Source organism: Mizuhopecten yessoensis, unplaced genomic scaffold, assembly GCF_002113885.1.
Source record: "Mizuhopecten yessoensis strain PY_sf001 unplaced genomic scaffold, ASM211388v2 scaffold716305, whole genome shotgun sequence".
NCBI lineage: Eukaryota > Metazoa > Mollusca > Bivalvia > Pectinida > Pectinidae > Mizuhopecten > Mizuhopecten yessoensis.
Window position 1 is genome coordinate 164,919 of NW_018480050.1, and position 24,700 is coordinate 189,618.

Genomic DNA, 24,700 nt, shown 5'->3' on the forward strand with positions numbered 1-24,700 from the left:
TATATATAGACATATTTATGTTATGTAATGTAGTGTTTCAAACAATTCACATGTTGTGGTTGTAAAGGGTTTAGGTAACTGCTGATTCTGAATTATTGGTGGGTCAAGATTTTCTCCGTTTATTGACATTCTCGTTCAGACAGATTGACTATGGCAATTTCTTACTGATATATAGAGATATGTTAAATATAAATATATTTATTATATGCATGAACATTTCTCGCAATCACATTGGTCGGATCCTATACATGTGACCAGTCCTCAAAAACTCATGTAGACTGGTTATCCGGTGAATATCGATTTCTAAATATAGCCTATATGGAAATTCCCCGGAACCTGTCGTAGTGCATGCGCAGTTAGACTGGAACGCGATCTGTCAAACGACATTAGAAGATGGCTGCTGGCGAGCGTTTCTCCTCCGTTAGGAAAATTACCAAAACTATTCGAGGATAAAAATGCTGTTAACGTAAAAAAAAAAAAAAAAGGCCATTGAACACGCAGTGCATGTCCTCCACGCTTACCTTAAGAAAAATAATCTAGACGATGCCTTCGAAAGCTACAATGCTGAACTGTTGTATTCAAACCTGGCTAAATTTTACACGGAGGCTCGCGTACAAAAATCAGAACCTTTGGTTTTGTTTTATTTTATTGTTGAAGCATATAATAAAACAGTTATGGGCTTTTTAAAAGTGCTGGTAAATATGATGATATGAATCCGAAAGAGTGATATTGACCTCGGCTTCGCCTCAGTAAATATCACTCTTTCAGGTTCTGATCACATCATATTCATCAGCACAAAAGTCCATAATTGTATAATATAGAATAAAAACATATTTTTTTAGATCGTCGGCTAGGCCTTTTCTGCCTTCTAGGGCTTCTTCAGGCGGATATATATATATATTCATGTAATGCAGTATTTCAAGAAATAGAATTGTGATGGTAAAATTAAAGTTACTCCTGACTCAGAGATATTGGCCAGAAACTACTACAGCGCACTCTGTCTGAACAGCTGTTTTGCGGAGAGTTTCGGATTGTCGAGACTCTAACACTAGTTATACATTTTCATTGTTGGAACCAAATTATTTTGGCCATTTCCTGCAAAAAATAAGGATTTGAGGCAGTCCAGTTCAGAGTGTTCTCACTCACAATATCTAAATTGTGATTTGAGACAGTCCAGTTCAGAGTGATCTCGCTCACAGTATCTAAATTGTGATTTGAGGCAGTCCAAATCAGAGAGTTCTTGCTCACAGTATCTAAATTGTGATTTGAGGCAGTCCAAATCAGAGTGTTCTTGCTCACAGCATCTAAATTGTGATTTGAGACAGTCCAGTTCAGAGTGCTCTCACTCACAGTATCTAAATTGTGATTTGAGACAGTCATGTTCAGAGTGTTCTCACTCACAATATCTAAATTGTGATTTGAGACAGTCCAGTTCAGTGTTCTCACTCACAGTATCTAAATTGTGATTTTAGGCAGTCCAGTTCAGAGTGTTCTCACTCACAGTATCTAAATTGGGATTTGAGACAGTCCAGTTCAGAGTGTTCTCGCTCACAGTATCTAAATTGTGATTTGAGGCAGTCCAAATCAGAGTGTTCTTGCTCACAGTATCTAAATTGTGATTTGAGACAGTCCAGTTCAGAGTGTTCTCGCTCACAGTATCTAAATTGTGATTTGAGGCAGTCCAAATCAGAGTGTTCTTGCTCACAGTATCTAAATTGTGATTTGAGACAGTCCAGTTCAGAGTGTTCTCACTCACAGTATCTAAATTGTGATTTGAGACAGTCATGTTCAGAGTGTTCTCACTCACAATATCTAAATTGTGATTTGAGGCAGTCCAGTTCAGAGTGTTCTCACTCATAATATCTAAATTGTGATTTGAGGCAGTCCAGTTCAGAGTGTTTTCACTCAAAATATCTAAATTGTGATTTGAGGCAGTCCAGATCAGAGTGTTTTCACTCACAATATCTAAATTGTGATTTGAGGCAGTACAGTTCAGAGTGTTCTCACTCATAATATCTAAATTGTGATTTGAGGCAGTCCAGATCAGAGTGTTTTCACTCACAATATCTAAATTGTGATTTGAGGCAGTACAGTTCAGAGTGTTCTCACTCATAATATCTAAATTGGGATTTGAGGCAGTCCAGTTCAGAGTGTTCTCACTCACAGTATCTAAATTGTGATTTGAGACAGTCCAGTTCAGAGTGTTTTCACTCACAGTATCTAAATTGTGATTGGAGACAGTCCAGTTCAGAGTGTTCTCACTCACAGTATCTAAATTGGGATTTGAGGCAGTCCAGTTCAGAGTGTGCTTGCTCACAGTATCTAAATTGTGATTTGAGACAGTCCAGTTCAGAGAGTTTTCACTCACAGTATCTAAATTGTGATTGGAGAAAGTCCAGTTCAGAGTGTTCTCACTCACAGTATCTAAATTGTGATTTGAGGCAGTCCAAATCAGAGTGTTCTTGCTCACAGTATCTAAATTGTGATTTGAGACAGTCCAGTTCAGAGTTTTCTAACTCATAGTATCTAAATTGTGATTTGAGACAGTCCAGTTCAGAGTGTTGTCACTCACAGTATCTAAATTGTGATTTGAGACAGACCAGTTCAGAGTGTTCTCACTCACAGTATCTAAATTGTGAGTTGAGACAGTCCAGTTCAGAGTGTTCTCACTCACAATATCTAAATTGTTATTTGAGACAGTCCAGTTTAGAGTGTTTTCACTAACAGTATCTAAATTGTGATTTGAGACAGTCCAGTTCAGAGAGTTCTCACTCACAGTATCTAAATTGTGATTTGAGGCAGTCCAGTTTAGAGTGTTCTCACTCACAGTATCTAAATTGTAATTTGAGACAGTCCAGTTCAGAGTGTTCTCACTCACTAGTATCATTTGAGACAGTCCAGTTCACAGTGTTCTCACTCACAATATCTAAATTGTGATTTAAGACAGTCCAGTTCAGAGTGTTCTCACTCACAGTATCTAAATTGGGATTTGAGACAGACCAGTTCAGAATGTTCTCACTCACAGTATCTAAATTGTGATTTGAGACACTCCAGTTCAGAGTTTTCTAACTCATAGTATCTAAATTGTGATTTGAGACAGTCCAGTTCACAGTGTTCTCACTCACAATATCTAAATTGTGATTTAAGACAGTCCAGTTCAGAGTGTTCTCACTCACAGTATCTAAATTGGGATTTGGGGCAGTCCAGTTCAGAGTGTTCTTGCTCACAGTATCTAAATTGTGATTTGAGGCAGTCCAGTTTAGAGTGTTCTCACTCACAGTATCTAAATTGTAATTTGAGACAGTCCAGTTCAGAGTGTTCTCATTCACAATATCTAAATTGTGATTTAAGACAGTCCAGTTCAGAGTGTTCTCACTCACTAGTATCATTTGAGACAGTCCAGTTCACAGTGTTCTCACTCACAATATCTAAATTGTGATTTGAGACAGTCCAGATTTAAGTGTTCTCACTCACAGTACTAAATTGTGATTTGAGACAGTCCAGTTCAGAGAGTTCTCACTCACAGTATCTAAATTGTGATTTTAGGCAGTCCAGTTCAGAGTGTTCTCACTCACAGTATCTAAATTGGGATTTGAGGCAGTCCAGTTCAGAGTGTTCTTGCTCATAGTATCTAAATTGTGATTTGAGACAGTCCAGTTCAGAGTGTTGTCACTCACAGTATCTAAATTGTGATTTGAGACAGTCCAGTTCACAGTGTTCTCACTCACAATATCTAAATTGTGATTTAAGACAGTCCAGTTCAGAGTGTTCTCACTCACTAGTATCATTTGAGACAGTCCAGTTCACAGTGTTCTCACTCACAATATCTAAATTGTGATTTGAGGCAGTCCAGTTTAGAGTGTTCTCACTCACAGTACTAAATTGTGATTTGAGACAGTCCAGTTCAGAGTTTTCTAACTCAGAAGAGCTAAATTGTGATTTGAGACAGTCCAGTTCAGAGTGTTCTCGCTCAGAGTATCTAAATTGTGATTTGAGGCAGTCCAGTTTAGAGTGTTCTCACTCACAGTATCTAAATTGTGATTTGAGACACTCCAGTTCAGAGTTTTCTAACTCATAGTATCTAAATTGTGATTTGAGACAGTCCAGTTCACAGTGTTCCCACTCACAATATCTAAATTGTGATTTGAGACAGTCCAGATTTAAGTGTTCTCACTCACAGTACTAAATTGTGATTTGAGACAGTCCAGTTCAGAGTGTTCTAACTCACAGTATCTAAATTGTGATTTGAGGCAGTCCAGTTTAGAGTGTTCTCACTCACAGTACTAAATTGTGATTTGAGACAGTCCAGTTCAGAGTGTTGTCACTCACAGTATCTAAATTGTGATTTGAGACAGACCAGTTCAGAGTGTTCTCACTCACAGTATCTAAATTGTAATTTGAGACAGTCCAGTTCAGAGTGTTCTCACTCACAATATCTAAATTGTGATTTGAGACAGTCCAGTTTAGAGTGTTTTCACTCACAGTATCTAAATTGTGATTTGAGACAGTCCAGTTCACAGTGTTCTCACTCACAATATCTAAATTGTGATTTGAGACAGTCCAGTTTAGAGTGTTCTCACTCACAGTACTAAATTGTGATTTGAGACAGTCCAGTTCAGAGTGTTCTTACTCACAGTATCTAAATTGTGATTTGAGACAGTCCAGTTCAGAGTGTTCTCCCTCACAGTATCTAAATTGTGATTTGAGACAGGCCAGTTCAGAGTGTTCTCACTCACAATATCTAAATTGTGATTTGAGGCAGTCCAGTTCAGAGTGTTCTCACTCACAATATCTAAATTGTGATTTGAGGCAGTCCAGTTCAGAGTGTTCTCACTCAAAATATCTAAATTGTGATTTGAGACAGTCCAGGTCAGAGTGTTCTCACCCACAATATCTAAATTGTGATTTGAGACAGTCCAGTTTAGAGTGTTCTCACTCACAGTACTAAATTGGGATTTGAGACAGTCCAGTTCAGAGTGTTCTCACTCACAGTATCTAAATTGGGATTTGAGACAGTCCAGTTCAGAGTGTTCTCACCCACAGTATCTAAATTGTGATTTGAGGCAGTCCAGTTCAGAGTGTTCTCGCTCACAGTATCTAAATTGTGATTTGAGGCAGTCCAGTTCAGTGTTCTCACTCACAGTATCTAAATTGTGATTTTAGACAGTCCAGTTCAGAGTGTTCTCACTCACTAGTATCTAAATTGTGATTTGAGACAGTCCAGTTCATAGTGTTTTCACTCACAGTATCTAAATGTATCTAAATTGTGATTTGAGACAGTCCAGTTCAGTGTTCTCACTCACAGGATCTAAATTGTGATTTGAGACAGTCCAGTTCATAGTGTTTTCACTCACAGTATCTAAATGTATCTAAATTGTGATTTGAGACAGTCCAGTTCACTGTTCTCACTCACAGTATCTAAATTGTGATTTGAGGCAGTCCAGTTCAGAGTGTTCTCGCTCACAGTATCTAAATTGTGATTTGAGGCAGTCCAGTTCAGAGTGGTCTCACTCACAATATCTAAATTGTGATTTGAGACAGTTCAGTTCAGAGTGTTCTCACTCACTAGTATCTAAATTGTGATTTGAGCCAGTCCAGTTCAGAGTGTTCTCACTCACAATATCTAAATTGTGATTTGAGGCAGTCCAGTTCAGAGTGTTCTCACTCAAAATATCTAAATTGTGATTTGAGACAGTCCAGGTCAGAGTGTTCTCACCCACAATATCTAAATTGTGATTTGAGACAGTCCAGGTCAGAGTGTTCTCACCCACAATATCTAAATTGTGATTTGAGACAGTCCAGGTCAGAGTGTTCTCACCCACAATATCTAAATTGTGATTTGAGACAGTCCAGTTCAGTGTTCTCACTCACAGGATCTAAATTGTGATTTGAGACAGTCCAGTTCATAGTGTTTTCACTCACAGTATCTAAATGTATCTAAATTGTGATTTGAGACAGTCCAGTTCACAGTGTTCTCACTCACAATATCTAAATTGTGATTTGAGGCAGTCCAGTTCAGTGTTCTCACTCACAGTATCTAAATTGTGATTTGAGGCAGTCCAGTTCAGAGTGGTCTCACTCACAATGTCTAAATTGTGATTTGAGGCAGTCCAGTTCAGAGTGTTCTCGCTCACAGTATCTAAATTGTGATTTGAGACAGGCCAGTTCAGAGTGTTCTCACTCACAATATCTAAATTGTGATTTGAGACAGTTCAGTTCAGAGTGTTCTCACTCACTAGTATCTAAATTGTGATTTGAGCCAGTCCAGTTCAGAGTGTTCTCACTCACAATATCTAAATTGTGATTTGAGGCAGTCCAGTTCAGAGTGGTCTCACTCACAATATCTAAATTGTGATTTGAGACAGTCCAGTTCAGAGTGTTCTCACTCACTAGTATCTAAATTGTGATTTGAGACAGTCCAGTTCATAGTGTTTTCACTCACAGTATCTAAATTGGATTAAGTTTTTACAATTGTAGACTTTTAAATCAATATACAAAAAATTTACTTAAATTATAAATGTCCATGTTGATTAAATAAATGTTTTGGCAAATTGGTATATTAGAGAAATTGAAAAGCTCCTAAATTAAATAAGATAAAATATAACCCAGCCTTATAATTGGAGCCTGAAAGGAGTTTTACTTTTGTAGAATTTTAAATCATTTTAAATGGAAATTTACCTTTGAAATGTGCATGTTGGTTATGTAACTGCCGCAAAATTGAAGAGAAATTGAAAATCTAACAAAAACAATTCAGTATAAAACCCAACCATAATTTGCCTAAAGTACAGTGTATTTAGCTCACCGGGTCCGAAGGACCAGGGTGAACTTATGCCATACCGTGGCGTCCATCGTCCATTCGTCCGTTCTTCGTTTGTACGTCAACAATTTCTTCAAAGATCTTCTTCTTAACCACTGATTGGAATATAACTAAATTTGACTGGAAGCATCCCTAGGTGATGGGAATTCAAATTGTACAAATGTTGGGGCTGTTCGACCCTCCAGGGGGCTTAGGGGTGGGGCTCTTGTAAGTTTACACAACCTTAGACATTTTTCGAAACTCTATATAAACATCATTTGAAGATTACTGTTAATCATAGTATTATACATGTGCTTCTATCATTTCCAAAACAGTTTAAAATTTGGAGTAAATAATTTTTTCTTAAATGACTATCACAGACATTTTTTGGAGGGAAACTACAACATGGGTGTGTGATCGTAATCATTACTTAAAGGAATGTTCCCCCCATAGCTCTCTTGACTTTAGTCATTAATTTGCATCTGGAAACCAAAGGTGGCTCTTGTAATTAACAGATGTGATTAATATCAATCAATTACTGAAAGAACTACACAGAAGTGACTACTTTGTCCTGGATAAATGTACATAGTTGTTGGAGAGTGGGGAGCACTGGAAATAATAATGAATACTTGTGAGGTACTTTTTTAGTTATCGGGTAACTTCTTTAAATAACAAAAAATGTCCTACTTCTCGGGATAAATGGGCATTTTGTTTGATATTGATGTAAGTAAATATATTGTTAGTAAAAGCGGACAACAAACAATTGATGGAGTGGGGCGCCTTAACAGAATGTTTTGTGCTTGTAACCGCAAAGTGTTTTTGACATAAAACACAAGAGACCAATGCGGAAGTACACGGAAGTACACATGGGTTTGAGTTTGTGGGGGTAATTAAACATATTAAAGCCATATGAGCCATAATTAGGGAGTGTTAATTAGCTACACCTGTGAAAACCCTCAGCATCAGTTACAGTTCATCAGAAACCGATTCCATGAGCTACACACAATGCTGGGATACCTGGCGTGTGTGTGCACAGTCAAGCACAGTCAGATTGAACCTCTTTTTTCCCATCGAAAAAAAAGTATGAGGAAAATTGTATTTTCTTTAAATTTTTGCAACTCTAGTCTTACTTTGTTTGGTACCATGCAATGACTGTTGTATATCACTCTAAATAATTTCCTTGATTTTTACGAGAAAATGACTTTTTTTACCCTTGTACACTTAAGTTGACTAGCAAAGCTTTGAGGAGCAGGTATTATCGCTTTATCATGGTCTCCCATCCCTCAGCACTTAATTACGGAAAAAAGTCCTGTTCAAATGTTTACATGGAATTGTCTGCCAAATTAACTTCATTGGGTATTAGGTGAAAAGACGTGATAGGAATTTATGCAGAGGTAAAAATAATCTGAATCAGAGAACATGTCCAGTGGATTTTCCATGCTTTGTGTGTTTGTGCTAGCTTTTTCTACTCCCAGTTAAGTCTCAGTTTAAACCTTGATTATAAGCAAACCTCCAATTGCCTCATGCAGCCATCCACACTCTACCCTTCCTAACATTTCCATTCCTAACCATACTGTAAGTTCAGGGAGCTTAATTCAATACTGCACTGTACTTGATGATTTAAACCAGACATTGCTTTTTTTCACACCTGAGACAATATTTCCAGTGACATCAACAGACCTAAGTATTTATGTAACCTTAGAGAAAAGAGGTATTTACGTTTATGGAATTCCATGACGTCACATAACCAAATGTGGGAACAGAAATTTAATGTTTATCTATAACAGCAAAGTTTTTATGTATTCTTCAATAAAAGAAAGATGTTATGCTTCTTATTGGAATGAAGAATGTCACCATTGCTGATGTCAGTGTAAAGTCAAAACAATGAAGATGGTGTATGGACAAGGAAGTTATTTTGTCCAGTATGGCCAAAGGAGATCATTGTGTCCAGTAGGGATATTAGGGAGGTCATTGTGTCCATTACGGACAAGGGAGGTTATTGTGTCCAGTATGGACAAGGGAGGTCAGTGTGTCCAGTAAGGTCAAGGAGGGCATAGTCCATTATGTACAAGGGAGGTCAGTGTGTCCAGTAAGGTCAAGGGAGGTCATAGTCCATTATGTACAAGGGAATTCAGTGTGTCCAGTAAGGTCAAGGGAGGTCATAGTCCATAATGTACAAGGGAGGTCAGTGTGTCCAGTAAGGTCAAGGAAGGTCATAGTCCATTATGTACAAGGGAGGTCAGTGTGTCCAGTATGGTCAAGGGAGGTCATAGTCCATTATGTACAAGGGGGGTAATTGTGTTCAGTTTTGTCAAGGAAGGTTGCTGTGTCCAGTATGGAAATTAGGAAGGTCATTATGTCCAGTATGGAAATTAAGGAGGTCATTATGTCCAGTATTGACAATCGACAGGTCACGTACTAGGCCATTACAATGGTGCCCAGTATGGACAAGGGAGGTTATTGTGTCTAATATTGATATTAGGGAGGTGAGTGTATCATGTATGGACAAGAGAGATCATTATGTCCATGATGGACAAGAGAGATCATTATGTCCATGATGGACAAGAGAGGACATTATGTCCATGATGGACAAGAGAGATCATTATGTCAATGATGGACAAGAGAGGACATTATGTCCATGATGGACAAGAGAGTGCATTATGTCAATGATGGACAAGAGAGGACATTATGTCCATGATGGACAAGAGAGGACATTATGTCCATGATGGACAAGAGAGTGCATTATGTCCATGATGGACAAGAGAGGACATTATGTCCATGATGGACAAGAGAGGACATTATGTCCATGATGGACAAGAGAGGACATTATGTCCATGATGGACAAGAGAGGACATTATGTCCATGATGGACAAGAGAGGACATTATGTCCATGATGGACAAGAGAGGACATTATGTCCATGATGGACAAGAGAGGACATTATGTCCATGATGGACAAGAGAGGACATTATGTCCATGATGGACAAGAGAGGACATTATGTCCATGATGGACAAGAGAGGACATTATGTCCATGATGGACAAGAGAGGACATTATGTCCATGATGGACAAGAGAGGACATTATGTCCATGATGGACAAGAGAGGACATTATGTCCATGATGGACAAGAGAGGACATTATGTCCATGATGGACAAGAGAGGACATTATGTCCATGATGGACAAGAGAGGACATTATGTCCATGATGGACAAGAGAGTACATTATGTCCATGATGGACAAGAGAGGACATTATGTCCATGATGGACAAGAGAGGACATTATGTCCATGATGGACAAGAGAGGACATTATGTCCATGATGGACAAGAGAGGACATTATGTCCATGATGGACAAGAGAGGACATTATGTCCATGATGGACAAGAGAGGACATTATGTCCATGATGGACAAGAGAGGACATTATGTCCATGATGGACAAGAGAGGACATTATGTCCATGATGGACAAGAGAGGACATTATGTCCATGATGGACAAGAGAGGACATTATGTCCATGATGGACAAGAGAGGACATTATGTCCATGATGGACAAGAGAGGACATTATGTCCATGATGGACAAGAGAGGACATTATGTCCATGATGGACAAGAGAGTGCATTGTGTCCATGATGGACAAGAGAGGACATTATGTCCATGATGGACAAGAGAGGACATTATGTCCATGATGGACAAGAGAGGACATTATGTCCATGATGGACAAGAGAGGACATTATGTCCATGATGGACAAGAGAGGACATTATGTCCATGATGGACAAGAGAGGACATTATGTCCATGATGGACAAGAGAGGACATTATGTCCATGATGGACAAGAGAGGACATTATGTCCATGATGGACAAGAGAGGACATTATGTCCATGATGGACAAGAGAGGACATTATGTCCATGATGGACAAGAGAGGACATTATGTCCATGATGGACAAGAGAGGACATTATGTCCATGATGGACAAGAGAGGACATTATGTCCATGATGGACAAGAGAGGACATTATGTCCATGATGGACAAGAGAGGACATTATGTCCATGATGGACAAGAGAGGACATTATGTCCATGATGGACAAGAGAGGACATTATGTCCATGATGGACAAGAGAGGACATTATGTCCATGATGGACAAGAGAGGACATTATGTCCATGATGGACAAGAGAGGACATTATGTCCATGATGGACAAGAGAGGACATTATGTCCATGATGGACAAGAGAGGACATTATGTCCATGATGGACAAGAGAGGACATTATGTCCATGATGGACAAGAGAGGACATTATGTCCATGATGGACAAGAGAGGACATTATGTCCATGATGGACAAGAGAGTGCATTATGTCCATGATGGACAAGAGAGGACATTATGTCCATGATGGACAAGAGAGGACATTATGTCCATGATGGACAAGAGAGGACATTATGTCCATGATGGACAAGAGAGGACATTATGTCAATGATGGACAAGAGAGGACATTATGTCCATGATGAACAAGAGAGGACATTATGTCCATGAGGGACAAGAGAGGACATTATGTTCATGATGGACAAGAGAGGACATTATGGCCATGATGGACAAGAGAGTGCGTTATGTCCATGATGGACAAGAAAGTGCATTGTGTCCATGATGGATAAGAGAGATCATTATGTCCATGCTGGACAAGAGAGATCATTATGTCGATGATGGACAAGAGAGATCATTATGTCGATGATGGACAAGAGAGATCATTATGTCGATGATGGACAAGAGAGATCATTATGTCAATGATGGACAAGAGAGGACATTGTTTTCGGTAGAAAGATTTACAATTATTTAAAGGATGGAGGGCATAGTCCATTATGTACAAGGGAGGTCAGTGTGTCCAGTAAGGTCAAGGGATGTCATAGTCCATAATGTACAAAGGAGGTCAGTGTGTCCAGTAAGGTCAAGGAAGGTCATAGTCCATTATGTACAAGGGAGGTCAGTGTGTCCAGTAAGGTCAAGGGATGTCATAGTCCATAATGTACAAAGGAGGTCAGTGTGTCCAGTAAGGTCAAGGGATGTCATAGTCCATAATGTACAAGGGGGGTAATTGTGTCCAGTAAGGTCAAGGGAGGTCAGAGTCCATTATGTACAAGGGGGGTAATTGTGTCCAGTAAGGTCAAGGGATGTCATAGTCCATAATGTACAAGGGAGGTCAGTGTGTCCAGTATGGTCAAGGGAGGTCATAGTCCATAATGTACAAAGGAGGTCAGTGTGTCCAGTAAGGTCAGGGGATGTTATAGTCTATAATGTACAAGGGAGGTCAGTGTGTCCAGTATGGTCAAGGGAGGTCATAGTCCTTTATGTACAAGGGGGGTAATTGTGTCCAGTAAGGTCAAGGGAGGTCAGAGTCCATTATGTACAAGGGGGGTAATTGTGTCCAGTAAGGTCAAGGGATGTCATAGTCCATAATGTACAAGGGAGGTCAGTGTGTCCAGTAAGGTCAAGGGAGGTCAGAGTCCATTATGTACAAGGGGGGTAATTGTGTTCAGTTTTGTCAAGGAAGGTTGCTGTGTCCAGTATGGAAATTAGGAAGGTCATTATGTCCAGTATGGAAATTAAGGAGGTCATTATGTCCAGTATTGACAATCGACAGGTCACGTACTAGGCCATTCCAATGGTGCCCAGTATGGACAAGGGAGGTTATTGTGTCTAATATTGATATTAGGGAGGTGAGTGTATCATGTATGGACAAGAGAGATCATTATGTCCATGATGGCCAAGAGAGTGCATTATGTCCATGATGGACACGAGAGGACATTATGTCCATGAAGGACAAGAGAGATCATTATGTCAATGATGGACAAGAGAGGGCATTGTGTCCATGATGGACAAGTGAGGACATTCTGTCCATGATGGACAAGAGAGTACATTATGTCCATGATGGACACAATGCACTCTCTTGTACATCATGGACACAATGCACTCTCCTGTCCATCATGGACATAATGTACTCTCTTGTCCATCATGGACATAACGCACTCTCTTGTCCATCATGGACAGAATGTCCTCTCTTGTCCATCAGGGACACAATGCACTCTCTTGTACATCATGGACATAATGTCCTCTCTTGTCTATCATGGACATAATGATCTCTCTTATCCATCATGGACATAATGATCTCTCTTATCCATCATGGACACAATGCACGCTCTTGTCCATCATGGACATAATGCCCTCTCTTGTCTATCATGGACATAATGCTCTCTCTTGTCCATCATGGACAAGAGAGGACATTATATCCATGATGGACAAGAGAGGACATTATACAAGGGAGGTCAGTGTGTCCAGTATGGTCAAGGGAGGTCATAGTCCTTTATGTACAAGGGGGGTAATTGTGTTCAGTTTTGTCAAGGAAGGTTGCTGTGTCCAGTATGGAAATCAGGAAGGTCATTATGTCCAGTATGGAAATTAAGGAGGTCATTATGTCCAGTATTGACAATCGACAGGTCACGTACTAGGCCATTACAATGGTGCCCAGTATGGACAAGGGAGGTTATTGTGTCTAATATTGATATTAGGGAGGTGAGTGTATCATGTATGGACAAGAGAGATCATTATGTCAATGATGGACAAGAGAGGACATTATGTCCATAATAGACAAGAGAGATCATTATGTCGATGATGGACAAGAGAGATCATTATGTCGATGATGGACAAGAGAGATCATTATGTCAATGATGGACAAGAGAGGGCATTGTGTCCATGATGGACAAGTGAGGACATTCTGTCCATGATGGACAAGAGAGAACATTATGTCCATGATGGACAAGGGAGATCATTATGTCCATGATAAACAAGAGAGGACATTATGTCCAAGATGGACAAGAGAGGACATTATATCCATGATGGACAAGAGAGGACATTATATCCATGATGGACAAGAGAGGACATTCTGTCAATTATGGACAAGAGAGGACATTATATCCATGATGGACAAGAGAGGACATTGTTTTCGGTAGAAAGATTTACAATTATTTAAAGGATGGAGGGCATAGTCCATTATGTACAAGGGAGGTCAGTGTGTCCAGTATGGTCAAGGGAGGTCATAGTCCATTATGTACAAGGGAGGTCAGTGTGTCCAGTATGGTCAAGGGAGGTCATAGTCCTTTATGTACAAGGGGGGTAATTGTGTTCAGTTTTGTCAAGGAAGGTTGCTGTGTCCAGTATGGAAATCAGGAAGGTCATTATGTCCAGTATGGAAATTAAGGAGGTCATTATGTCCAGTATTGACAATCGACAGGTCACGTACTAGGCCATTCCAATGGTGCCCAGTATGGACAAGGGAGGTTATTGTGTCTAATATTGATATTAGGGAGGTGAGTGTATCATGTATGGACAAGAGAGATCATTATGTCCATGATGGACAAGAGAGATCATTATGTCCATGATAGACAAGAGAGGACATTATGTCCGTGATGGACAAGAGAGTGCATTATGTCCATGATGGACAAGAGAGGACATTATGTCTATGATGGACAAGAGAGGACATTATGTCCATGATGGACAAGAGAGGACATTGTTTTCGGTAGAAAGATTTACAATTATTTAAAGGATGGCATGTACATCTAGGGAGTATTACAGAAAGGTAGTGAAATCTGAAACTTGCTGATGATACGGGGATCGAGGTTTTGGAACAGTCTACAACCTGTGGCCAATCTAGGGAAGGGTACGAAGGCGACTTGTACACTATACAAAACACTGCTCTGTCATATTTGTTTTAAAAATATGCTAAAAAATTATTAACATTTTGAAACCCTCTGATCACATCAAAACTTTCTGTGTCTGGATCATGTCTCTGGACAGGCCAGTTATTATAAACCACATTAAGTTAAGGTTAGACAAGTCATCATTATTCAGAACCACAGTAGGTCAGACAATAAATTCCATTAACATGTTTTCCCGATTGCTGCCTATACCAATTCAGTGTAGTGTAGATTTGTTAAAAGCAGCCTATAGTACAGAAGACATGATTTGTGGATCTTTGATGTTCTACTGGCAATCTTCTTCAAAGTACTGGTAATTAATTAACCTTGTCTGTATGTACGGCGGTTAAGTATTTCCTGAGTACACATTTTTATACATATTTCAAACAAGCAGTGAAAATAGGTATTTTTATATTCAGACCAACATAGAGGGTATATATGCATTTGAAATAACTTTAAAAACTTTCAACAGAACTTTTATCATTAATAGTTAAAAAAAAAATGTTTTGAAAGTTATTGTTATTTTAAGATGCTCTAAATTTTATGATGAAATAGCAATTATTTTTTTATAAATATTTTTGCAGTTAGGGTTTTTTTTGTGGTAAAGAAATATGGCTGTTAAGTTGCTATAAATTGTTCAGTTTAAAGGAAATGAGAAAATTGTTTACCAGTAAGCAAGTTTGAGTTAGCCAGTAAAGAGAAGCTAGGGTAACTTAATTATTCAAGAATGAAATTCTGAAATGCTAAGATCAGTCGTTATTTATTATATTATAGCACAGAGAATTAGACTAGATGTCCTGTTTATGAAAACAAGTGGCCCAAACTGTAACAGGAATTCTTTTATCTTCCCAATCTGAGGCCCAACAGTTTTAGTTTCGATATATGTCAATGAAATAAAACGAAAATTGCAATTTATTTATTTTTAAAGTTGGGGCAAGTAATACACTTTTTTTTATTATCTTTACATTTTCTTGACATATATATATTTTTGTTTGTTTTGTTTTTGTGTTGTTTTAAAAAAATTGTCCTTTTGGGAAAGACACAATCAAGTGATGCAATTTGCTTTATTTTGGGTGAATATTATTAGTTATCTCTGGGTTAAATTAGGAGGGGCCTACGGGCTCATAGACCCCATCTGGTCTTTATAGACTCTGAGTCAAAGCGAGGGGTCTATGAGCCAGTAGACCCCTCTTTACCCAGAGATAAAGAATTTGTCACCCTGACAATCTTCTATTACATTTTTTCCTGCAAAATTATAAGTCGATTAGTGAGTTTGAGTTGTACTTGACTGCTACCAAAATAGCCCCTAGGTCTACAGGACATCTTTTGAATAGTTTTTGGCAATATTTGGACAAAACACAACCATCTTTCCAATTAGCACCCTAGCCACATTGCCTGTTTCATTGAATTTGCTGTCCTTTTAGATCGTTTTGTAAGCTATTTCACCTGTGAATGATTTGCAAACCTCGAACGCTTGTGTGTGTGGGATGCCATCTTTGTTGTTAAGAAGAGAGATTCTAGTTTGATTATCTCCCCTTGCACATGCTTTTATAAACCCCGGCAGAGCGGAGTCTATAGAAATATAGACCCCGGCAAGATATCCAATCAGAAAGAGTGTTTCAAATTAGAAGGGTGACAATGCTTAATGGCTGAGAACTCTTACGTGAATTTTTAAATCTAGGTTAAGAAGGGCTCGGAAAATCATAAGCTTATGCTTACCTGCTGTATATTTCTCTTTTCAAGATAGAGAAAATATAACACGAAATCATGTACTTCCATTTAGGAATTTACAAAAGCATGCATTCTTGTCATCTAACAAATTGAAAGAGTCTATAAAAACTTTGATGGCTTACTTACTTGTTGTAAGATAGAACGGTACTGTCTGATGATGTAGCAGCCGGTGAGAGCATGTACAGGGACGATAATAACCTGTATTAACATTCATGTTATATACCCGCCAATATTTCCTACCGTCATCGCAGGGATGGTTTGATTACGTACATAATCGCGGATTACATCGCTTAATCTGAATCAGTCATTATGCTTTTAGCACAGTGAATCTCCTTAAGCATGCGTTGGTAGTTTAATATTTATTTCAATCACTCACCCTGAAACTGCCTTGGAGACAAAACGACTTTCCCAATGTAAATAATTGTTTGTTTACAAATGCTAGACAAAAGGTCCATTCACATCAACGTGATCGGGTGAAGTTTGAGGGTTAAATAGACTTGTATCAGGAGAGAGGAAACCACTAAACGCTGTTCTGTACTTTGTTTAATATGTCTGATGATGTGGTTTGATTAAACGTTTATGATCTCGCTTGTTTCTGTACTACTTATCATGGGAATGAGATTTTAGAATTTAAAACATCTAAAGATGGTTACTGTCAATAATCTTTTATCAGAAAACATTTGGTAATGTTATATGTAAGCACAATGTTATTTTCAACATCAATGATTTTTTTTTGATATTGATTGGAAAGTCATCTTTAATGAATTATCACTTATATATCAGGTTATTATGATGTCACATCAAAATCCTGTCAATGATGTCAGTATCAATGAATCCACTACTGATGTCACTATAAATGATTTCACTATAAATGATGCCAATATAATATAAACCTTGGTGTAAACAATAATCAGCAATGGTCTTCTAGGTGTAAACAATAATCAGCAATGGTGTTCTGGGTGTAAAACAATAATCAGCAATGGTGTTCTGGGTGTACATCAATAATCAGCAATGTTGTTCTAGGTGTAAAACAATAATCAGCAATGGTGTTCTGGGTGTAAAACAATAATCAGCAATGGTGTTCTAGGTGTAAAACAATAATCAGCAATGGTGTTCGGGGTGTAAAACAATAATCAGCAATGGTGTTCGGGGTGTAAAACAATAATCAGCAATGGTGTTCTGGGTGTAAAACAATTATCATGTTTAAAGCATGAGAACAATTTGATTAAATAAGGTACTGTAGTAGTAATAACAAACAGTTTTCATGACAAAAAAAAAGCAAATCAATCTTTTGTTTAAAAAAAAGCTAATGCTCAAATGGAAATAGCTCCCTCGTGGGATCTTTATGACCCTTGTTTAATGGTTTGTATTGAAAAACGTGTATTACATACAAATACATCAGCAATTTAAAATGACATTTTCACAAAATATTTATTGCAAGATATAGATATTAAAGTTAGGTAAATGGAACCTCTAACATCAGTGCTAGGTAAGTTGACAGCTGATGACCAGATAATGGAACCTCTAACATCAGTGCTAGGTAAGTGGACAGCTGGTGACCAGTTAATGGAGCCTCTAACATCAGTGCTAGGTAAGTGGACAGCTGGTGACCAGTTAATGGAGCCTCTAACATCAGTGCTAGGTAAGTTGACAGCTGGTGACCAGTTAATGGAGCCTCTAACATCAGTGCTAGGTAAGTTGACAGCTGGTGACCAGTTAATGGAGCCTCTAACATCAGTGCTAGGTAAGTTGACAGCTGATGACCAGTTAATGGAACCTCTAACATCAGTGCTAGGTAAGTTGACAGCTGATGACCAGTTAATGGAGCCTCTAACATCAGTGCTAGGTAAGTTGACAGCTGATGACCAGTTAATGGAACCTCTAACATCAGTGCTAGGTAAGTTGACAGCTGATGACCAGTTAATGGAACCTCTAACATCAGTGCTAGGTAAGTTGACAGCTGATGACCAGTTAATGGAACCTCTAACATCAGTGCTAGGTAAGTTGACAGCTGATGACCAGTTAATGGAACCTCTAACATCAGTGCTAGGTAAGTTGACAGCTGATGACCAGTTAATGGAACCTCTAACATCAGTGCTAGGTAAGTTGACAGCTGATGACCAGTTAATGGAACCTCTAACATCAGTGCTAGGTAAGTTGACAGCTGATGACCAGTTAATGGAACCTCTAACATCAGTGCTAGGTAAGTTGACAGCTGATGACCAGTAAATGGAACCTCTAACATCAGTGCTAGGTAAGCTGACAGCTGATGACCAGTAAATGGAACCTCTAACATCAGTGCTAGGTAAGCTGACAGCTGATGACCAGTAAATGGAACCTCTAACATCAGTGCTAGGTAAGCTGACAGCTGATGACCAGTAAATGGAACCTCTAACATCAGTGCTAGGTAAGCTGACAGCTGATGACCAGTAAATGGAACCTCTAACATCAGTGCTAGGTAAGCTGACAGCTGATGACCAGTAAATGAAACCTCTAACATCAGTGCTAGGTAAGCTGACAGCTGATGACCAGTAAGTTGAACCTCTAACATCAGTGCTAGTTAAGTTGACAGCTGATGACCAGATAATGGCACCTCTAACATCAGTGCTAGGCAAGCTGCCAGCTGGTGACCAGATATGACAACAAAACACCACATAAAGGCACCTCATGCATTGCTGATTTTTTCCCATCACTAACATCAGTGCTAGGTAAGATGACAGCTGGTGAACAGATATGACAACAAAACACCTCACAAAGGCACCTCATGCATTGCTGATTTTTTCCCATCACTAACATCAGTGCTAGGGAAGTTGACAGCTGATGACCAGTTAATGGAACCTCTAACATCAGTGCTAGGTAAGCTGACAGCTGGTGACCAGATATGACAACAAAACACCTCATAAAGGCACCTCATGCATTGCTGATTTTTTCCCATCAAATCTCTTGTGAATTCAAATGATCAAATCTTATGTCTAGAATATTGCTTACTCCGATTATATCTTTTTTCTTTCTTATCTGATGGTATACACTGCAACATTTTTCTAGGGAAAAGTATATGTAACTTTGGCTATACTGAGTTAAGTGGCCGTCAAGAGATATACCACAACATTTATATGATATGTGTGATTTTGTCAAAGTTATCTCCCTTGATAATTATAATTCAGAATTACCTTATTATTAACAGTGCATGTATTATATTGTGTACCTTACAAATATGTCATCAAATCATATGTAACTTTGAAATGTTTCATCAATTCTGTGTGAATTTCAAATATGTCATCAGCTCATGTGTTCCTTCCAAATGTGTCATCAATTATTCAATCATATCCAAATTACCATTCACAAGAGAAGCTTTATAAAAAAAATATCTGTGAAACTCTTCAGAAATGGAGATGTATGTCATAGTACTGTACTCTGTATCCTTAAGGATTCATTAAGGGATTTTTGTATTGAAGTCCGGACTAGGCAACATACTTTTTCAATAAAACCTTAAAATTTGAAATTTCAAACCTGCTTAGTTATCTTGGGATTCTGTTTTAAAGTAGAATCTTAACTACATGTATTGATATAATTCTAATTAAATTTTAATTCACAAAATGAATCCTAATCAAATTTATAGGAGTGTTTTAAACAATTAATCCATGAATATTGGGACATTTTGACATCATAAAGTGTGTCTTGTTTTCACTGCTATGAATCAGAAAAATAAAGATTACAAAACTATTTAATTATCAATTAAATTAAATGACAGGTTCCTACAGGTGAATGCTTTCACTGTAAAGGACAGGCCTTATATGCAGGTACAGGACCAGGTGTAGATGAACAATTAAAATCAATTCTTAGTTCAGTCCATTTATAATGAGCAGTTAGACGAAATATTGATGTACTTGGTGCATGAGAAATAGCATGATGCTTATACCTGTACTTGTAAAAGTACAACCCCTTCACCTCTGTAGGTCGCCCCCTCATCGTAACAAGGACCTTCATAATGACATTTTAATCTTATTTCACAGAATGTACTTTTGTGAATGGAATAACAAACATTCCCCTGGTAGAGTTGTTTTTTTCAGAGCATTTACAGTACGAAATGATCAGCCCTAGACTGTACGTCTCATTGTTGTGAGCGTTTCTCAATTTGAAAACAAATTCTCGTAATGTAATTATGGTTCGGAGAACTTGTCTTGTACTGATAGACTGGCTACCGTCTCTGTAATCCATGATTCAGCTATCCAAACTTTAGTATAGCTTTACAGATGCATTGAATGAAATTTTTAAAATTCATTTTTGTGAAGTTATGTGTTGAGATACGATTATATTTTTGTAATTTATCTGGGGCAGATCAGTTTGTTTCCAGTTTAAATTATTCTCAATAAATCGCAAATCAAATTTTACTTGTATGCCATTGTTAGCTGATGATTAGTTTGATATAAAAGTTAATGTACTATTTAGGTTTAACGACTGTACTCAAATCATAATTGCAAATCCATATAATGAACGCATGATATTTTACCTCGCCTTCAAGAAATTGTGATGTCATTCCTGTGGGTTGAGTGTCACAGTAATGTACCCGAATGTATAATCACCTTGAGGCAATCATGACATTGATGTATTTTTGTCCTCTTTGTTTATTGTATTTTCTTCGTGCCTTCACACCTTGTGTAGGTGAATTACCTCAGGTAATGTCTGATCCAACGACAGACTGAGGAACCAGCTGTTCTGTGGCAGTTGATGATATTTTATAAACAAAATACATTGTGATTTGGCAAGTCAATTACTATACACTTTCAGTGTTTTGTACTGCAGGAAAATACTAGGAACATTTATTTAGGGAAAAGATTTTCCTAGATTATTTTGTCACTTTGTATTAAAATGTGTTATAATGTGTATTTATGGATATTTGAAAAACCAAGTTTGTCTGTTGTGTTTCTTATTTCTGGTAAGTTTAACTTCAATTAGCAAAGAATAAAGCTGATCTGTAGAAGATGAAATTTCCAGAAGCTAGTAAGATATCAGATGTCAAAAACTTGTTCATCATTAACAAGTACGTGCTGGAAATGTTAAAATCTGTCCTAACTCAGTCCCTATCTGATGGAAAGACTAGTGTACAGTATTTGACTTAATAAGCACACTGTGCGCTTACAAAACGCAATCAGGTGCGCTTGATAGATCCCTTTTATGCACAAACCAGCCAAAAGCAACTGTATTGGTATCTGTTTGAACTGACCTCCAAAATATTTATGCAAAACTTGAAAGGTTGAATCAAATAACTTTACAGAGACAATTGGTCTAACCTTGAATCTGAAAATAGTGTGCTAGACCACTTGGCTTACATTACCTAGTTATGTAAATGCTAAAGGTGCAAAGTCTTTGGTCAACAGACTGAGGATTATATTGGCAGATCACTGAAGTAAGCAACCCTTTTATGGGTTTTCTTTTAATTAAGCACATCCATCCTCTTTCCTAGAAGAATGGTCAGGGTGTGCTTATGGGGGCAGGTGCATTTATTAGGTAAAATACATTATTAGTTGCACAAACGTTCCCAAATTTCTCATTTAGAACCTAGCCACAAAAGATAATCACAAATCTATAAATAGGTTGAGGGTTAAAACCACACGGACCGACACAGTCACAGAAACAAAGTTCCTTTGTTCTAAATATACCTGCATGTTTGAATGCGATTGACTGTGACAATCCAAGACTGGCCTGGTAACTATAGTGATGAGAGAAACTGACATCTTCTGTGATAGCATCACAGGGAGACTCGTAAAACTTTGTTCCTGTGGTGCTTTAGGAGCTGCAATGCATGCTGGGAATGTTTCCACGTTCTGGCTGTGTGACATTGAAAACAATCACACGAATTTGCTTCTGAAGAATGACAATTTTAGGAATGCTACAGTTTCTGTTCACGTAACTCTCCGTGGTCTAACGACTTGTGGTGTTGGGCTGTCATTGACACTCGGAGGATAGCTTGCAGTTTCAGGTGCTACTGTCGACATTGAGAATGATTACCAAGGTTCACCTCGTCTAATGCTAATGTTAGTTGACTGTTTGAGGATCTTTGTTAATTTGAGGGGAACTGATGGCCTTACCAATTACACAATAACATTCATGGCGACCACATGGTGGTAATGTCTTGAACTCTCTGTTGTGTACCGATGCCTCCAACGTTTTAACAAATTTGTTGGTGCCAAACTTTAATCGCTGTGCACTATCTCCCTGAATAGCAAATTCATTTCAATTAATCGACCCTATTCACTGAGCTGTATGGTGTTGATTTACTACGATATTGTACAACATTGTCACCAGGAGAAATGATGCAGCATTTCGCTATATATTTTGCTATCTAAGAAAGTGAAGTTGGAAATGTTTCTTCAAACTAAACTATATAGTTGATAACCATGTCGGTAGTTTCTTGTGAGAGTTGCTCACAATTAGTATTGAAAGATAAATTTTACAAATGTGCATGATGTTCTACACCTTTCCACACCTGTTAATAAAACATACCTGTCTAAAAAGGACACCTGTCTATAATGACATCTATCTTAACCTCTATGAAGGAACACTCCTTTGGGAATGAACTCCATTTACAATCCCTAACCATATAATTACAACTGATAGCAGCATAAAAATATAATTCTTTTATCTAAATTTTTAGGCCTCAAATAGAGGTATATGGCATCATTCTCACACACTCTTGCTACCTCTCAAGGATGGCTGAGGTCAAGATTCCCTTGTACATTATGTATGCTGTTACAAGTTACCCATTCCATAAATTAAGTGAACAGGAAAAGTACATCTACATGTCACAAATATCATGTCTCATTTTCATATGTAGACAATTTATGTTTGTAAAATATTTCTTCTCGTGTCTTCTTGATCATTAAGATGTTTCAAATTATACCAATGACACAAGTATCTCAGTGACCAAGAGTCTGAATTACTGCAGACTGCAGTAATGTGGATGCCAAACGATTACTGAACTTAATACAATGAGAGACATCTCTTTACAATAGCTACAAGTGCAATAAAGTCAAGCTTATTAATCCAGCCACCCAAGTCAAGTTGTCTCATTATACAAGTCTCACTGTAATACCAGCCATTGTTATTTACCGTTTTACATTGAAATGTGTTTTAGTAATCCAGCCTATAGCCACAACACAGCCTCTGATAACTGGAAATGAAGGTGGCTCGGCTGGCTCAACATTTAGTCTTGGCTGTAAGTCGGTTGGTCCACCGCGGGCAATAACCAGTGCCTCGACAAAAGTCGTTCATTGTCATCAATACCCATTGGAAAACTGTTGACTATTTCAGAAAGATGGAAAACTTAAGCATTTGTCTTTTCTTTAGTAATGTTTTTTCAATAAAATATCTTGTGTCTTACTTTGGCAAGTGTTAACTCTAACATCAAATATCTATTTTAGTGGTTCTGGCATTATTAAGCCTAAATTGATATTGTTATGTGAAATATCTATCGAGGAAGTTCAAAGTGTGAAGCAACTGTCTCATTACATTAAATAAGTAATAAAGGAGTCACTATAAGCATAAAGTTGTGAAATTGTTGATTTTTTGTGTCAAATAAAAGTTGGTTCTAGCATAAATTTACATAAATTATCTTACCACCTTTGTTCATTGTTGTTCCCTTCCTCCTTGGAACAATTGTCTGGGTCCGACTCGAACATTTACCTTTGTGGAACTCGGTGCGTTCAAAGGGACTCCCAATCCTTTGTTTACTCACTAAATGTTTATCTTCACAATGCATGCATCTACAAGCATCTATAAGTACCAGACAATGTTTGATGGTCTGGAGGTGGGGGACAGGGACGCTGGGCCATTGCTGGCAGAATCACAAGAAGGCATCGTGACTTCCTTATCAATTAACATGATACATTCCAGCCTAACCAACTTGTCGGTTTACTTAAAATAAAATCCACCAAAAGTAAGTCAAATAAAAAAAAATCTGCTGATTAAAAAATGGCAATGGTCGGTGTTGCTAATTACATGTGACGAATCTCAGCCCTACTGAGAACTATCTAGGTTTGTGTGGTCTTTGTGTTGTGAACAAAAGTTACAAAAAACATCATGTCACTGTTGCTGTTGATACGCAACAAATTCAATGTCTACAGGCAACCAACTTCAGGGGCAGGAGGGCATTGATATGTTAAAGGTAACTTTTCTGTTTCTTCTTCCGTCATTCCCCTTCCATTCTTGATCATTCTATACTGTCATCCCTGTCTCATTCCTGCCTTATTCATCTCCTTTTATCCTTCATATATCTCTTTTCCTATCATCAAGTCCCCCCCCCCCCCCCCCCACACACACACACAATTACCCTACTATGTCTTTCACTAGTACTGCCCCTCCTCCACAATTACCCTACTGTGTCCTTAACTAGTACTGCCCCCTCCCCCCCACACACACAATTACCCTACTATGTCCTTCACTA

General features: G+C 38.1%; 3 protein-coding genes across 3 annotated transcripts in view; 1 reads left to right on the forward strand and 2 right to left on the reverse strand.

Moving 5' to 3' along the window:
• LOC110442848 (FMRFamide-activated amiloride-sensitive sodium channel-like) overlaps positions 1-16,767 on the reverse strand; it is a 72,113-nt gene extending 55,346 nt beyond the window's left edge. The window contains exon 1 of the mRNA XM_021486676.1: positions 16,384-16,767. Coding sequence (XP_021342351.1) covers positions 16,384-16,436 — 53 coding nt within the window. The 5' untranslated portion in view covers positions 16,437-16,767. The remainder of the gene's footprint in view (positions 1-16,383) is intronic.
• LOC110442850 overlaps positions 1-23,980 on the reverse strand; it is a 47,664-nt gene extending 23,684 nt beyond the window's left edge. The window contains exon 1 of the mRNA XM_021486679.1: positions 23,875-23,980. The gene's annotated coding sequence lies outside the window, so the exon portion shown is untranslated. The remainder of the gene's footprint in view (positions 1-23,874) is intronic.
• The window catches only part of LOC110442847 (protein asunder homolog), a 225,606-nt gene that overhangs the window by 80,083 nt on the left and 120,823 nt on the right, over positions 1-24,700 (forward strand). The gene's annotated exons all lie outside the window — the stretch shown is intronic.